We start from the raw sequence: 15878 nt of genomic DNA on the forward strand, positions 1-15878 counted from the left end.
ATCTTTCCTAATCATAGCTGTCTCCCAGTAATAGGAATGATGATTATGTTTCAGTCCCAAGGGGTCTGAACATGTCTTCTGTGGGAACAGAATCCAATCTCATTTGAGCTTGTTAACTTTTCCGGCAATCTTTAGGACTGGTTTTTTTTTAACAAATCAAGTTATAACAGCACAGGTTGGCCTGGATTCAGACAGTGAGCTGGGGTCTGCGGGCAGGCAAAGTAGACATTGCTCCTGCATTTTGAGAGGTCTCTTGCGCTCTGAAGGAGAGACTGAGGGCTAATAAAACTAACAAGGCGTCATTTGCCACCTTAGAAAAAGTCTGCAAACTTGATTCATTGGCAGTGAGGACTCATAGTCTCCCCAGGTTGACATAAAGAAGTTATTTATCAGTGCGAAAAAGGCTATTTTACTCTTGCTTGCTCTTTTATAAAGGTTTATATGTCAAGATCTTGTTGTGTACTCTAATAACATAAGCCAGTAGGCTTGATTTAGAGAGGTTCATGTTTGACTGATGAAATATCCCACCCTTGGATCATGCAAAACTGTTCAAAGTGATAGGAACACCTCTGAAAACTTAATCACAATTTTCAAAGTTAAGCTCGCAAGAATGAACAGGCAATGGGCATTCATAAAAATACGCTGCCTTCAATGAAATGCTGCTAAAGTTTTAATCATAACCCAAAACATTTTTATATCCAATTTTTCTTTATAGCTTTTCAAAATATAAAAATTCTTACTCAGTAGTAAATATAAAAATTGGAACCCATTACTTATCTTTTCCTGTAGAAATGCAGCTGAATCTAATGGGAAGTCATTTTGTAGACCACTCATTTTCTAGACCACTCAGTCTCATTCAGCATTCAATATAGCTATGTTGCGGCAAGCAATCGCCTGTGCCGGGAATTCTGTTGCTGATGTGATTAAGCTTGCAGAGGTTTTCTCATCACTTGGAATAGTTTTATGTGCTCCATGGTAGGATATTTAATCTTTAAAATCACTTGATTTCTTTGGGCTTTTAATTTTCTCCTCAAGAATAACAGTACTGCACAGTCAAACGTTGCTTATGTAGCTGTACAGATGGCTCTATTCAGATCCCTGAGGGCTTTGTAGGAAATCAATAGTGAGACAGCATCTTCCTGGAGCTGGAAGTGTCCAGAGTATTTAGAAAGGCCTGCCCACCATCACCGATGATAGAAAAGATTTGCAGATAGTAATAAATTGGGTTTTGTTTCCAGGGTATTTCTCTGTAGGTGACAAGCTAGTAAGGAGACTGTGACCATCAGAAAGTTGTGTGTATTCCATCCATAGTATTTCCCATCTATGTGGCATGATCTAGTGAAGCAGACCAGTTTACTGGGATTGCATGCTTGGCATGTGGTGTCCACTTAAAAACAAAACAAAGAAAAAGCAGAAAGCCACACACATGGATGGAACTGCAGGTTTTCTGTGATCAGGTGCCATGTTTGTATCTGACTAATGTCCCAGTGGAAGAGGTCAATGAGACCTTCTCTGGGCCCAGGACAATGCTTTCCGCTGTCCTGAAATCTTCAGCATCTCAAGTCCTTCCTTCTAACCTCAGATTTTACATTTTGCTTGTTTTGTTTGGGTTTTTTTGCCTGAAACTTGAGTGCACAAAGGAAAATCATTTCCATTTATTTGGTGATGGTCCCTTAAATGGCTTCCAAGCACACTTTGCAGCAAACTTGAAGATTAGGGGTTCTGGCTATGGAATGTTTTTTTTTTTCTAACCTGTTTTAATCCCCCCCCCCCCCCCCTTGTGTGAATAAAAGCTTTTTTTTTTTTTTTTTTTCCTCAGACCAGACAGAAGATGGCAGTGATCACAGGGCAATGGCACGGGGTTTTCCGTTGCGCTTGCCTGAAAGTGAAACTGAAGCATTAGCCTGGAATGCAGTGTTTGCTATTTTGGTTTCAGCAGTGTCCCTACTGCCCCCTCACATTCCAATTATAGCTACAATTCTATGTATAAATCGGGCACCGCAACTGCTGCTAATAGACTATTGCAAGAAAGAGCAGGAAAAAATCACTTTGAAGGTCATTTGGCCACCCAGGGTGAAAACTAGGGACCGTGTTTTTATACTAGTCTGCATCCACCTGACCGCTGGACATTTATGCCTCTGGTACCTCTAATTAGTTATAAATTATAACAGAGAGAAATGTCAACCTGCTTCTCTCAAATTTACCAGAATTCTGACACATTTCTTTTTTTTTTTTTCAGCACAACCATGTTCACGTTGTTTTGATGCTTTTCAGTTGTGGTTGTGTGTGTGTTCTGCCTCTGCCATCTTTGCAGCCATGGATGCCTCCAGGAAATCTCCCTGGAGGGATCCTTGGCAGTGCTAAAGACTGTCCCAGGACTTTGTTCAATGTCTTGGACGTGATGGGAGCTGATGCGTCTGTGATGTACAGGTGGAAGGGCCCCCCCACACACACACACCATCCTCCCGCTGGACAGAGAGACCTGGAAATGAACAGCTTGAGATGCTGGCAATCCCAGCTTGCCAAGAGCTTTGAGGAGGGAAGTCTGAAGAGGCAGTGACTGCATGCAAGTCCACATCTTTTTCATTGCTAGCCATGGCACTAAGTTTGAGGGGCTCGATATTTAAAAGCAATCGCCATGTTCGCATTTCTGTTCCAGCACTTCAGCCGGCCAGTTCTCCAGGTGCAGCTGCTCCCCTGCTCCTTTTGGGTGTGTAATCCAAGCTACTTTCTTTCTATTTCAGAGATGCTGAAACTTTTAAGGAACAAGGAAACCTTTATTATGCTAACAAGGATTATAACGAAGCATACAACTTTTACACTAAAGCCATAGGTGAGGCTCCCTTTTCAGTGTTACATCACAAATGAAAAAGCTCAGATTGTGGCGTGTTAAGATACAGACATGTCCCTATGAGTGAACCATAGATAGTCACATTAACATAGACTTAAATTCCTTGCATCCTATAATGATGCACAGGCTTCCCTTTCAAACTGTACATATGATGATTTTTTTGGTCCTTTTAGTGTGCGTGTGCCTCAGGTATTGCTGTGGTGACGTACTATGTCTGCTCTTTGTGTTCCTAGACGCAGCCCCGAAGAACGCCAGCTATTATGGAAATCGAGCCGCTACCCTCATGATGCTGGGAAAGTTTCGAGAAGCTCTGGAAGACGCACAGCAGGCCGTGAGGTTGGACGATTCCTTTGTCAGGGTACGTAGAGGATCATCAATTCCATCCTGCAATATTAGCATCCAGCGTGGACATCCGAGAGCTGTTCTTGATTTTGGGTTTTTTTCCCCTCCACACCCACCTTTCATACAGGCATAAAACTATCTCTTCACTCTGCCCTTTCCACTTCCATCAGATCTTCTCTGCCCTAGTCCTGCACTGTGCCCATTCCCAAGGTGCTGTTAACCTGCCTGTGGTAGAAACTGGGCCCCGTCACTCTCCCATCAAAGAGGGGGTTACCTTCTCTGCACTCACTTTAATTGGAAATGTTTAGGGGCGCCATGCAGGCCTGTGATTTTTCTTCCTTCTAACATCCGGTTACCTATGACGTTCGTTTATAGGGCCATCTGCGAGAAGGCAAGTGCCACCTGTCACTGGGAAACGCCATGGCTGCCTGCCGCTGCTTTCAGAAGGTCATAGACCTGGAGCCAGAAAACACCCAGGCACGGCAAGAGGTGAGAGAGCCCCTCCAGGTCGTAGGACGAAAGGAACTCACATAGTGCTAGTTATTTACTATGGGCCATGTGGCCCTGGCAACCCAAGGAAGAAAAACTCTTGCATAACCTTTGGGTCCTTACTCTTATGGCCGGTGAAAACATTTCAGGTCATGAGTTAGTTTACGGATTATATTTGCTGTTGCAGGCACTCGCTGTTCCATCGGGCTGTGTTCTCTGACTGTGCTCCACAGATTGCAGAGAGGACCTGCACTCCTTGGTTGGTGTAAAGAAGTTAGATCCAGTTTCCTTGAGAGCTGTTGCTGCCTTTTAGTTACCCACTGTCAGAACAGGATCTCGGGGCACTCTTTCAGGAGCATATTGCCATTATCAGAACCCAAGAAGTACTTGTTTTGAAAGCAAGATCATTTCTGCTTTGATATATGCAGGATGGTAGCTGATGGATTAAAAAGCTGGATTCTCTGTACGTACCCAGATCAGTCCAGACTCTTGGGTTTTGCCTCCTTGACAGCAGACGGAGACAGAGAACGTTTCACTGACACTACATAACCCAGTGTGCCACCTGCAGTCCCTCAGTTTTTCTCTGTCTCCAGCAGATGGTAGATGGTGTAAAACCTGCAGTCTGGAGAGAAGAAAGAAAAAAACTATTAAAAGACTATTTCTAGATCCTCCCAGGGAGTTGTCAGGTCCTGGTGGGGCCATCCCCCGTGGTTTGAGGCGGACGAGCAGAGGATTGGTGACCCTTCTAATAGCTTGGTCCGGAGGTCCGTGGGTTGGACATCTGGTGCTCCAGATCCCTCATCCTCCACGAGACAGCAGTGGAACCTGCTGGCTGTTCTGCACTGCAAGCCTAGTGGAGCAGGGAAGTATCCCTTTATACAGTTTCTCCTGGCCTGGATCGCTAAAGTTTGGTGAAAGGAGACAGATTATAGCCAGTGGTCTGGCTCTTTTCTGATCTGCCAAGCGGCCTGCAAGAATCTCTGCACCAAAGGAAAGTATTGGTTACTATGTATTTTTATTTGTTCTTGGAGAGTAAAAAAAAAAAAAAAAAGAGAGAGAGAATAAGGAACTAAATAGAGGAATCTGTGCAGCAGCGAGGTCCTGGGGGCTCCGTGATGGGGTTTTCAGCAGCTTCTCTACCTGCAGATGAGTCCGGGTGTTGGCTCCATGGCGCTGAGGGACTGTTATCCTGCTTCCCTTGAGGTGCTGGTGGTACCATGGGTGTGGGGAGGAACAGCGTGTGCGTGCGACAAGAGGCATGGCGTTTGTGGGTCAATGTTGAGCATAGCTGCACCAGTAGAAAGAGCCTCACGGGTGACGGGCTCTAGCGTTGAGGCTTTCCCTGTTATCGTGGGAATGGTGGCCATTTTGATTCCCTAGCAGCGTTGGCGGAAGAGGCAGGGGAATCCCCTGCCTCAACTATCGCCGGTTGGTTACCTGTCTTCTGGAGGTGCAGAGAAGCACTTGCACCAAGAAGGAGTCTCTGTTGCTGGTGGAGGTCTTCTGCTGGTTTTAATTTGCTTATGTGCAAAACTCGTTTAGTGGAACAGACAGCAGGGGATGCTGGCTCTTGGCCTCAGTTTCCAGGGATTCTTTGTCAGTCGAGAGGCCTAAGCTGTTGAGAAGCTCTTCAGGCTGGTCGATGATTTTCGGTGTCAGATGTTGACCGGATCTGGGCCTAAATGTGCTAAAGGTGAGGGTAAGCTTTGCTTAGCCATGTGGTAGCCCGTGGCAGCGGTTCTTTTCCCCTGTGTGAAGGCCTGTGAGCCCATTCTTGCAGCATGGCGGTTGCAAGCGTGGGGACCTGTGAGCGTAAGGCTGCAGTCTAGATTTGAACGCGTACGTCTGTGACCTAGACTTGAGCGCATGATTGCGCAGGTACTCGAGCGTGTACGACCACAACCTAGTCTTCAGCACGTGTTTGCGCACGTCCTGGAGGGGTGTGCGCCTACACCCAGGTACCGCTGTTGTGCGTGCAGGAGGCCACCTAGAGCCAAAATTCAGGAGTCCTGGTCCTGTACAGGCTGAGTGCAGCCTCAGCCTGTGCAGGCTATGGTGTCGCTTATTTTGGCTTTTCTACAGAAAGATTCTGGACAAGGGACTGAGAGTCCAGGAAGTGACATTGGGTTGTCTCCGGGGTAAGGTGCAAGGTTATCCTTTCTCCGCACATCTAGACGTTATACGGTTCCTTCGGGGAGCTAAGAACGTTATACCCTCAGGTGTGGAACATTTGTCCAACTTGGAATCTGAATCTGGTCCTTAGAGGATTGTGTGAGGATTGGTTTGAACTACTAAAGAGGGCTACAGTTAAGGACTTGACTCTTAAAGTGGTTTCCTTGGTGGCTATTTGTTCAGCCAGGAGAAGTTTGGAGCTCTAGGCACTGTCGTGTCAAGATCCCTTCCTACAGATGTCTGATTCGGGGATATCTTTATGCATGGTGCCTTCTTTTCTGCCTAAGGTAGTCTCAGCGTTCCGTCTTGGTCAGACCGTGGAACTTCCAGCTTGGATTCCTCTACGCCTCATGCGGGGGAGCTTAGACTCTTAGATGGGAGACGTGCATTAAGGCATTTAAAGGTCGCTAATGATTTCTGTAGATCACATCACCTCTGTATTGTGGTCCAAAGAAGGGGAAGTAAGGTACAGTTGCATGGTGGCTGAAGGAAACGATCGAGTCAACTTACATTTCTTAAAGGGCGCCCGATGTCAGGGGGTTTAGGGGCGCACTTGACGCATTCTCAATTGACTTCCTGCTCTGAATCACATCGGGTGTCTCCACATGAAATTTGCAGGGCAGCTACTGGGAAGTCATTGCACTCTTTTGCTAGGCGTTATCGCTTGGATGTCGGGGCTCCGGCTTCCATGTGTTTTGGTGAGAGTATTCTATGAGCAGAACTCTCCAGTTAAGGGAGCTTAGGTACATCCCAGGAGTCTGGACTGATCTGGGTACATACAGGGAAAGGAAAAATTGATTCTTACCTGCTAATTTTCATTCCTGTAATACCAGAACTACAGATCAGTCCAGAGACCTGCCCATTTACTGAGGGGCGGGAGGAGGGGAGAGTCCGCTGCTTGTACTGATGCTTTGTATATAGTGCAGAGTTGTTGGAGATTTTCATTGCTGATCGCTTATGTTAAATTTGGGAAACAAGTTTTCCATTGTCTTTTTGGGCAACTTCACCTTCTTCTGGCTCGTTGGAGGGAGGAAGTTTGCTTAGAAGTTTATGGTTGTTGCTGTTATCTTGGCTTGGGCACAGGTCAATATTGAGGGACTGCAGGTAGCACACTGGGTTATGTACAGTGTCAGTGAAACTTTCTCTGTCTCCATCTGCTGGCAGGGAGGCAAAACCCAGGAGTCTGGACTGATCTGTAGTGCTACAGGAACGAAAATTAGCAGGTAAGAACCAATTTTCCTATAACTTTCTGTCCTGACTTTATTTTACAGTTAAAGAATGCCAGTGCAGTCCTGGAGTATGAGAAAATAGGTGAAGCTGATTTTGAGAAGCGGGATTTCAGGAAGGTAAACGCCAGCTTTACGAGGGCCTTAAAGAAGGGATATTTGTGTGCTGAGTTACAAGAAGCTGAACAATCAGCAGCAGAAGCGCTCTCCACATAATGCCCTTGATTCCTCACCGAGGCAGCATACTTTGGGAGCTGGAACTGGGGGGGGAGTGATTGCACTAGCGCAGATACAAATGCCTTGCTCTCTTCCCCCCCCCCCCCTGGCTTTGGGCTTATCTACGCTTGGTGTTTCATTTGCTCTCTGTCTTCCCATCTTGCCAGGTTGTGTTCTGCATGGATCGTGCATTAGAGTTTGCACCTGTCTGCCACCGGTTCAGAATCCTCAAGGCTGAATGTTTGGCCCTTCTAGGCCGCTATCCAGAAGCACAGTCTGTAGCCAGGTGTGTAGTGCCTTCTCGCAGAGAATGGGGCATGTTGAATGGAAACGATGAGCTGTGGATGGTAAAGCAAGATGAGTTAACTACAGCCCCTAGCTAAGCCTTATGCTCGCTTAAGGAAACATATCTTCATGTGCACCCAGGAACAGCTTAGCGCATTAACAAATTAACCAGTTTTCACTGATGGCGGGGTGAACCCTCAGACTAACCGTTTGATAGATAACTGTGTGATAAAGCACAAGTAATAGATGGAATTTCACTGTGTTATGTGATCTTATCTGAAAAAATCTGTAGCACCTTGTGACCAATGATAGCTGATCATATTGCAGAAGGGGCAGAATTGGGGTGAAATGGAAGTTTGGAATTGCTGACTTTGTTAGAGAAACAGCAGCATGCTTAGCTAACCTCTGCTGAATCTGTTTCCTGCTCTCTTGTCTTGTTTGTAGAGCTTGCCTGTAGTGCATTGTGGTGTAGCACCGAGCTTCCTGTTCTGGGAGCACATCCAGCTGGGCAAGTTTTCAGGCTGTCCACGATGAATATGCATGTCTCCAATTGAATGCAAATCTATCGCATGTATATTCATTGTGGGTATCCAGAAGGCCTGTCTTAGGTTAAGTGTGCCGACAGGGCTGGGAGGCACTGTTGTAGCACACAATAGCCATAAGGCCATTTGAATGATCACTGAGCATAAAAGTATTTAACGACAAGATGAGGGTGACAAGGACAGACTGAACATGTTCGGGGAAAACAGAATTTTGATCCTGCTGCTTTTTCATTTGGTTGTAGTGACATTTTACGGCTGGATGCAACGAATGCAGACGCCCTGTATGTACGAGGGCTTTGCCTTTACTACGAAGACTGCATTGAGAAGGCGGTGCAGTTCTTTGTCCAGGCCCTGAAGATGGCCCCTGACCACGAGAAGGCACGGCTGGCTTGCAGGGTGGGTTTTCTTAAGCAAGAGAGGGCCCACAGAATGACAGGTCATGCCTTCTGTAAACCTGCAGAAGTTTCTGTGCCTCCCTTAACCCAGGAACACTCTCTCTCTCGATAGATAAAATTTCCTAGCGTGTAGCCAGATGGACTCAGGACCAATGGTTATGTGCTCCCCTGCCAGCAGATGGAGACGGAGTCAGGTTTCAAAGCTGACATCACCCTTGATATACTTCTGCAGTGACCTCAGCCATTCAGTATCTCTCCTTCCCTGTACGTACCCGGATCAGTCCAGACTCCTGGGTTTTGCCTCCCCTCCAGCAGATGGAGACAGAGACGTTTTGACCGACTCTGCCCTATATCCTGAGGTGCCACCTACAGTCCCTCAGTATTTCTCTGTCTCCAGCAGATGGTGGAGGTGCAAAACCTACAGTCTGTACTTAGTTTAAAAAAAAAATACAAAAAGAGAAAGACAGAGTTTACTTAGATTTAGGTTTTAATTGTTAAAAAAAAAAACAAAACACAAAAAAGTGTCAGGAGAAATTTTTTCAGCCTCCCAGGGGGGTTGGCATGTCCTGAGGGAACCATCCCCCCTGGTACTCGAGGCAACTGAGGCTGGGGGTCGAGGCCCCTATAGCCGTCTCAGATCAGCACTGGGTGTGATACCAGGGAGCCCGGCTCATTCACCCCAGGAGGACCAGGACCCACAGGGGAACAGACACCATTTTGGTTTTGTTCCAGGCAGCAACGCAAGCCACAGCGAGGGAAGGGGGTTTCCCCGCTTCCATTATCCCCGCAACGGACATCCCCCGAGGGGGGCGGACCAACGAGGCAATGCTCAGGTGCGGTGGAGGAGAGCCCCGAGGGGGCTTCAGACTCCTCCTCTTCGTCCTCCTTCTCCTCAGAGTTTATATTACTCCTCCATAAGGCCTTTAAGGCCAGGAAATCAGCGAAAAGGCAGGGTGGTGTTAAATCTGCTTTGGAGGTGCCATTGTAAGGTTCTTGGAAGAGGTCCAAACCTTGGGAGGGAGCAGAGTCCTCCAAGCTGAAGCGCCCTTAATGGTCTGTGGTGCCCCATACTGGGATGGATTCCTCTTCAGAGGCTTCCAACCTGGACGATCAGGCTTTGCCATCCAAGCCTGTGATGGGGATCAGCAACATGCTTCTCTCCGCAGCTTCCATGTTGTGGAGGGTGATGATCCAAAAGTGGTCCACTTTTTTAGACATGATGAGCTGGGGCCGCTTATCCACACGATTCTGGAGGAGTTACGCATCGATGCTCCACAGGAGGAGTCCCGGTTTGATCCTGTGATGTTGGGAATTCGTGGTCTGACCACTTCCTTCCCTTTTCATCTCTCAGTCACTGACTTGTTATTCCATGAATGGGACACCCCTGATTTGGGGTTGAATGTCAGTTAAGCCAGAGGAAGCTTTGGACCTTCGAGTTCCCAAGGTGGATGCCACGGTGTCAGTGGTCACCAAAAAGACCACCCTATCCCAATTACGGGGGCAACAGCCCTTAAGGATCTCCAGGATCGCAAACTGGAGCTTCAGCTCAAGAAAATATTTGAAGTTTCAGCACTAGGAGTGCTTGCTGCCATGTGCAGCAGCTTTTCTTTGCGGGCTGGTCTCTGCTGGGTACAACAGCTACAGGGCAACGCTTCTCTGTCGGAGGATGAAGCTCTTCAGGCAGGGCGTCTAGAGGCTGCGGTTGCTTATAGTCCGGATGCCCTTTATGGCCTGCTGCGGACATCTGCCAGGTTGGTCGATGGTTTCGGCTGCCTCTGCACGCAGACTTCTCTGGTTGAGAAACTGGTCTGCGGATGTCTCTTCCAAAGCTCAGCTGGGCTCTCTTCCTTTCAAGGCAAGTTGCTTTTTGGAAAGGACTTGGAAGATATGATTCAGTCTTTGGGTGAGAATTTAGGTTGCCAGAGGATGAGCTCCTTTCCTTCTTGATCTCGCTTCCATGGGAATCGAAGGTTTCTAACATCCCGGTCGTCAAGTTCATCTTTTAGACAAACTTCAGGAATCTGCAGCGGGAGTTAAGTCCACACAATGAAGTGAGGCCAGTCCATTCCTCTGTGCTAATTGTAGGGGGCAGACTGTCTCTGTTTTATGAGGAATGGGCCAAGTTGACATCGGATCAGTGGGTCCTCACCATGATAAGACAAGGCTATGCTTTAGATTTTGCACGACCGCTTCGAGACCGGTTTCTTGTCTCCCCTTGCTCATACGAGGAGAATCATCAGGTGGTGCGAGATCCATTGCAACGCCTTCTAGAGCTCGCCGCCATTGTGCCAGTTCCTCCTGCAGAACAGCGAAGAGGCCGCTATTCCATTTCATTTGTAGTGCCCAAGAAAGAGGGCGCCTTTCGGCCCATTCTTGATTTAAAAAGGGTCAACAGATACCTTTGGGTTCCATGCTTCCGCATGGAGACTCTGAGATCCGTAATTGCCCCGGTGCGCAGGGGAGAGTTCCTAGCATCACTAGATCTGACAGAGGCCCCAGACATCAGCATCCGCTCTGCCCATCAGAAATTTCTGAGGTTTTCCATCCTGGGTTATCATTATCAGTTTCGCACTCTAGTTCAGTCTTGCCACCGCACCCAGTACTTTTACCAAAATAATGGTTGTCGTGGCAGCGCAACTCCAGAAGGAAGGATTCTTGGTACATCCATACCTGGATGATTGGCTGATTCGAGCGAATTCGGAGTCTCTACCATTCGGCGGTACACAGAGTCCTTCAGTTGTTGCAGTCGTTAGGTTGGGTGGCCAACCTTGCCAAGAGTCACCTGGAACCCTCCCAGTCCTTGGAATTCCTGGAAGCCCGGTTCGGCATGCAACGGGAGAGAGTTTTCCTTACCGAAGACCGTATCTTCAAGTTGCAGGGACAGATTCGAGACTTACTGTCCAAGCATCCTCCCAGAGTATGGAATTATTTGCGGGTCCTAGGATCAATGGCTTCCACCATGGAGTTAGTTCCATAGGCCTTTGCGCATATGAGACCTTTGCAGTAAGCATTGCTTTCTCGGTGGAATCCAGTCTCCGAGCAGTTTGTCTTCCCCTTCCTCTTACAGATTCTGCACGGTCCAGTCTCAATTGGTGGCTCCTCTTGGACAACCTGAGCCGCGGGGTTCCCTTGATGGTGCCCGATTGGACGGTGGTTACCACGGATGCCAGTCTTTCTGGCTGGGGAGCGGTTTGTCTGGGGAAAGTCTGTGCAGGGGCAATGGTCGCTGGAGGAATTTCGTGGTCGATCAATCGTCTGGAGTCCAGAGTGGTGCGTTTGGCGTTGCAGGCTCTTCTTCCATTCCTGCAGAAGTTGGTCAGGGTTCTGTCCGACAATGCGACCATGGTGCTTATATCAATCGCCAAGGAGGAACCAAAAGCCAGCCAGTGGAGTTCGAGGCTCAGGAGTTAAGCTGGGCAGAGCATCATCTAGTCAGCATTGCAGCTTCTCACATAGCCGGTGTCGACAACATTCAAGCTGACTATCTGTCGCCACTGTCTCGATCCCGGGGAGTAGGAGTTAGCCAACGAGGCCTTTCAGTTTATATGCGACATGTGGAACACACCAAGCATGGACCTGATGGCTACATTCAGGAACGCCAAGGCCCCGCGCTTCTTCAGTCGTTGCAGGGAGACAGGAGTGGATGCCCTGGTTCTTCCCTGGCCGAAAAACGTCCTGTTATGTGTTTCCACCTTGGCCTTTGATCAGCAAGCTCCTGCAGCGATTAGAACTCCACCCGACAGATGTGATTCTGGTAACTCCGGAATGGCTGAGATGTCCCTGGTTTGGGATCTGGTAAATCTGTTGGTGGCAGGTCCCCTGCAGTTTTGAAACATTCTGAACCTTCTGCATCAAGGTCCCGTCTGTTTGGTAGAGGCAGATTGCTTTTGTCTAATGGCATGGTTTTTGAGAGGCAGCGTCTAAAGAGCAAAGGTTATTCTGATGCAGTTGTGGCTACGCTTTTGAGATCCCGTAAAACATCCACTTCCCTTGCTTATGTCAGGGTGTGGGGAGTTTTGAGTCTTGGTGCGTGGACCACAAGGTGCTCCCTACTTGGGCGTCGGTGTCTGATATCTTATGCTTCTTACAGGCCGGCCTGTCCAAGGGTTTATTGTGCAGTTCCCTAAGGGTACAGGTAGCAGCTCTCTGTTTACGCAATAGAATATGGGGTGTAACGTTAGCTGCGCATCCGGATGTGGCTCGTTTTCTCCGAGGTGCGAAACATTTATGTCCTCCGGTCAGACATCCTTGTCCTTCATGGAGCCTAAACTTGGTTCTCACAGCTCTGTGTGCTGCGCCCTTTGAACCTCTAAAAAGGGCTACATTGAAAGATCTGACATTAAAAGTGATTTTTCTGGTGGCTACAGCATCTGCTCGTAGGACGACAGAGCTTCAGGCGTTATCTTGCAGAGAACCCTTCTTGAGAATTTCGGATACTGGAGTCTCCTTACGGATGGTTCCTTCCTTTCTTCCGAAGGTGGTATCCTCTTTTCATTTGAATCAATCGGTGGAGCTCCCATCCTTTCCAGAGTTGTACTGTTCGGATCCTTTATCTAGAGACCTATGGAAGCTAGATGTTCGCAGGACTCTGCTGCGTTATTTGGAAGTTACGAACAGTTTCCGTATGTCAGACCATCTTTTTGTGCTGTGGAGTGGTCCAAAAAAAGGTAATATGGCCACTAAGGCTACAATAACCCGCTGGTTGAAAGAGGCTATAAGTTCAGTGTATTTGCTCCATGGCAGGCCCCTTCCAATCTGTCTTTGTGCCCATTCTACCCGTTCACAGGCAGCATCATGGGCGGAGTGCCAACAAGTTTCGCCACAAGAGATTTGCAGGACAGCTACTTGGAAGTCTTTACACACCTTCGAGACATTACTGGTTGGGACGTCCAGGCCCTGGCTCTGGGGGTGGAGAAGGTGTGATCCAAGTGGGACTCTCAGGGTCCCACTCCAAGTAAGAAAGCTCTGGTACATCCCAGCAGTCTGGACTGATCCGGGTATGTACAGGGAAGGAAAAACTGGTCCTTGCCTGCTAATTTTCGTTCCTGTAGTACCACGGATAAGTCCAGAGTCCCACCCGCTTTATGCGTGGAGATAATGGAGAGTCCGCTCATTCAGCAATTGTTTTATTTGGTGCTGCAGATCTGGTTTTTGCTGTGTTCACGATTTCTCGGTTGTCACGGGTTCTGTTCCCACGGGATTAGTGAGCCAGTTCAGTGGACATATGAATTGCCAGTTGTTGTTGTTGTTGTATAGTTAATTTGGGGTTGAACAATTCTGCTTTGATACTGAGTAATACTGATGGACTGTAGATGGCACCTCAGGATATAGGGCAGAGTCAGTCAAAACTTCTCTGTCTCCATCTGCTGGAGGGGAGGCAAAACACAGGCGTCTGGACAGATCTGTGGTACTACAGGAACGAAAATTAGCAGGTAAGGACCAATTTTCCAGTCTCCTAGCAGATGTGGACGCTATCCCCACATCAGCAGTGCTGTTTTGCGGAAATGCAGCACTAATTCAAAGGAGAAATTTACCTTCAAATTGAAAGGCCCTGCTCTCCTGCGGTGATATCTAAGGGTCCCTCCCCCAGTTGAGAATTCCTGAGGTGATTTCCAAGATCCCTCAGAGGTTTGCCTTGGTCCAGTAACCGGCTCCCGGAGTGGACTTTGCTGAAGCAGCTGAAAGGCAGCAGGTGCAGGAATCTGAGCACGGCAGTGACAGCCTAAGCCCTCTCACCCCCCCCCCCCGCAGCTAGAGACCGTCTCTGTACTCAGCCGGTAAGCGCTGAGACCAGGTAAGTAGAGAACTCCTCCGATTGAGACGTGGAAGGGCTTTGGTAAGTCTTTCCTTCGGTCTCCTTGCTTGGTGCGCTGTACTGACATCGCTCCCATTCGGGCGAGGGAAGAGGGTTTCCGAGCGGGTTGAGCGGCCCCGCTTCAGGCTCTGTGGACTCTCCACGTTGCAATCCATGGCTGTGCCAACTTGCATGTGGTTTGGTGCGGTGGCATTTTACCCCCTTCGTTGGTACGCATGGTGCAGACTGGCCTTCTGTGCGCCTAACATACACGTAAGTATGTGCATAGCTGCACGCATAAGTGCACGCACTCTTTAGCGCATAGCTGCACGCACTCTTTAGCGCACAACCGGCCACTTAGATCTACGTGTGCCAAGACAAGTCTGTGTGCACTCAAGAGACATTAGTCGACTAAATGCACAAGCTACAGAGGCAGCAAAGAAGCCTGGGATGCTGCCTATGTCAGCATTGTGAGGAGGCTCAGGGAGGGCTGGATTCTCAGAACTTTTCCAAGTCCAGCCACGACCTTGGCAGCACCCCGGACCTGAGCAATTCTGGGGCTGCATCCTCCCTGGAAAGGGCAGTTCAGCAGCCCCTCCCCCAGTTCCTCCTGGGCCAAATATGGACCCAGCAGCCTTCTCTTGGTTGGAATTTTTTCAGGGCCTTCAAGCCTTTATTCAGGTGTAGTCAGTCTGTGCCCATGCCCGGACTGAGCCCTAGCTGGGAAGGCCTCGCCCTCCCGGCCCTGTCAACAGGCCTCGGAACGTGCCTCGCCTCACCAAGGGTATCCCTGACAGGGATCCAGACACCACAGACGATGATGGGGATTCATTGGAGGATGAGGAAATCCTTCCAGGCCTGGAGCCATACTGGATCATGCTTTGATTTTTCCACAGATATGAATTACCGGCCCTAGTCTCCCAGAGCCTGAAGACTCTGGGAGTTCCGGGCACGGACCCTATGTCAGAGCCAAAGAAGAACCCCCACCCTGGTGTGTCTATGGATAGCCTCTTGCTATTTCCCGATGCTGGAAGCCATCTAGGAGTTGATTGACCTGGAATGGGATGCCCCGGAGGCAAGTTTTAAAGGAGGTCGAGTCTTGGAGGCCTTGTACCCTCTGGACCAGCAATCAAGGGATGCCTGCGTTTCCCGAAAGTGGATTCCCTGGTCTGCGCAGTCTCGAAGCGAGCAACTATCCCTGTAGAGGGAGGAGCGGCCTTGAAGGATGCTCATGATAGGCGGTTGGAATCCATCCTTAAGCAAGCCTTTAATGTGACAGCAATGACACTGCAGATCGCTTCCTGTTGTGCCCTGGTGGCTCACTCGTGTCTGCTTCTCTCTTGAGAGAGGTAGATAGCTCAGGGGCGAAGGCCGGAGAGGCGATTGAACCCACCGCAGCCTTCCTGATTGATGCAAGTTCAGACCTAGTGCATACCTCGGCCAGAGGAGCAGCCACAGTAGTGGCGGCCAGAAGACAGCTATGGTTGCGAAATTGGTCAGCAGATGCAACTTCTAAGGCGAACCTCACAAAGATGCCCTTCAAGGGATCCCTCCTATTTGGAAGCG

At 48.8% G+C, this 15878-nt stretch overlaps 1 protein-coding gene across 3 annotated transcripts in view; it reads left to right on the plus strand.

The window, feature by feature from the left end:
- DNAJC7 (DnaJ heat shock protein family (Hsp40) member C7) overlaps window positions 1-15878 on the plus strand; it is a 59315-nt gene that overhangs the window by 15317 nt on the left and 28120 nt on the right. For 2 of the 3 annotated variants that reach the window (XM_029574205.1, XM_029574208.1), the window contains 6 exons: window positions 2745-2833; window positions 3085-3209; window positions 3569-3682; window positions 7126-7200; window positions 7464-7582; window positions 8366-8519. In XM_029574205.1, the coding sequence (XP_029430065.1) occupies window positions 2745-2833; window positions 3085-3209; window positions 3569-3682; window positions 7126-7200; window positions 7464-7582; window positions 8366-8519 (676 nt within the window). The remainder of the gene's footprint in view (window positions 1-2744; window positions 2834-3084; window positions 3210-3568; window positions 3683-7125; window positions 7201-7463; window positions 7583-8365; window positions 8520-15878) is intronic. The other variant, XM_029574206.1, reaches the window with a different exon arrangement.

This window comes from Rhinatrema bivittatum, chromosome 12 (assembly GCF_901001135.1).
Source record: "Rhinatrema bivittatum chromosome 12, aRhiBiv1.1, whole genome shotgun sequence".
Lineage (NCBI taxonomy): Eukaryota > Metazoa > Chordata > Amphibia > Gymnophiona > Rhinatrematidae > Rhinatrema > Rhinatrema bivittatum.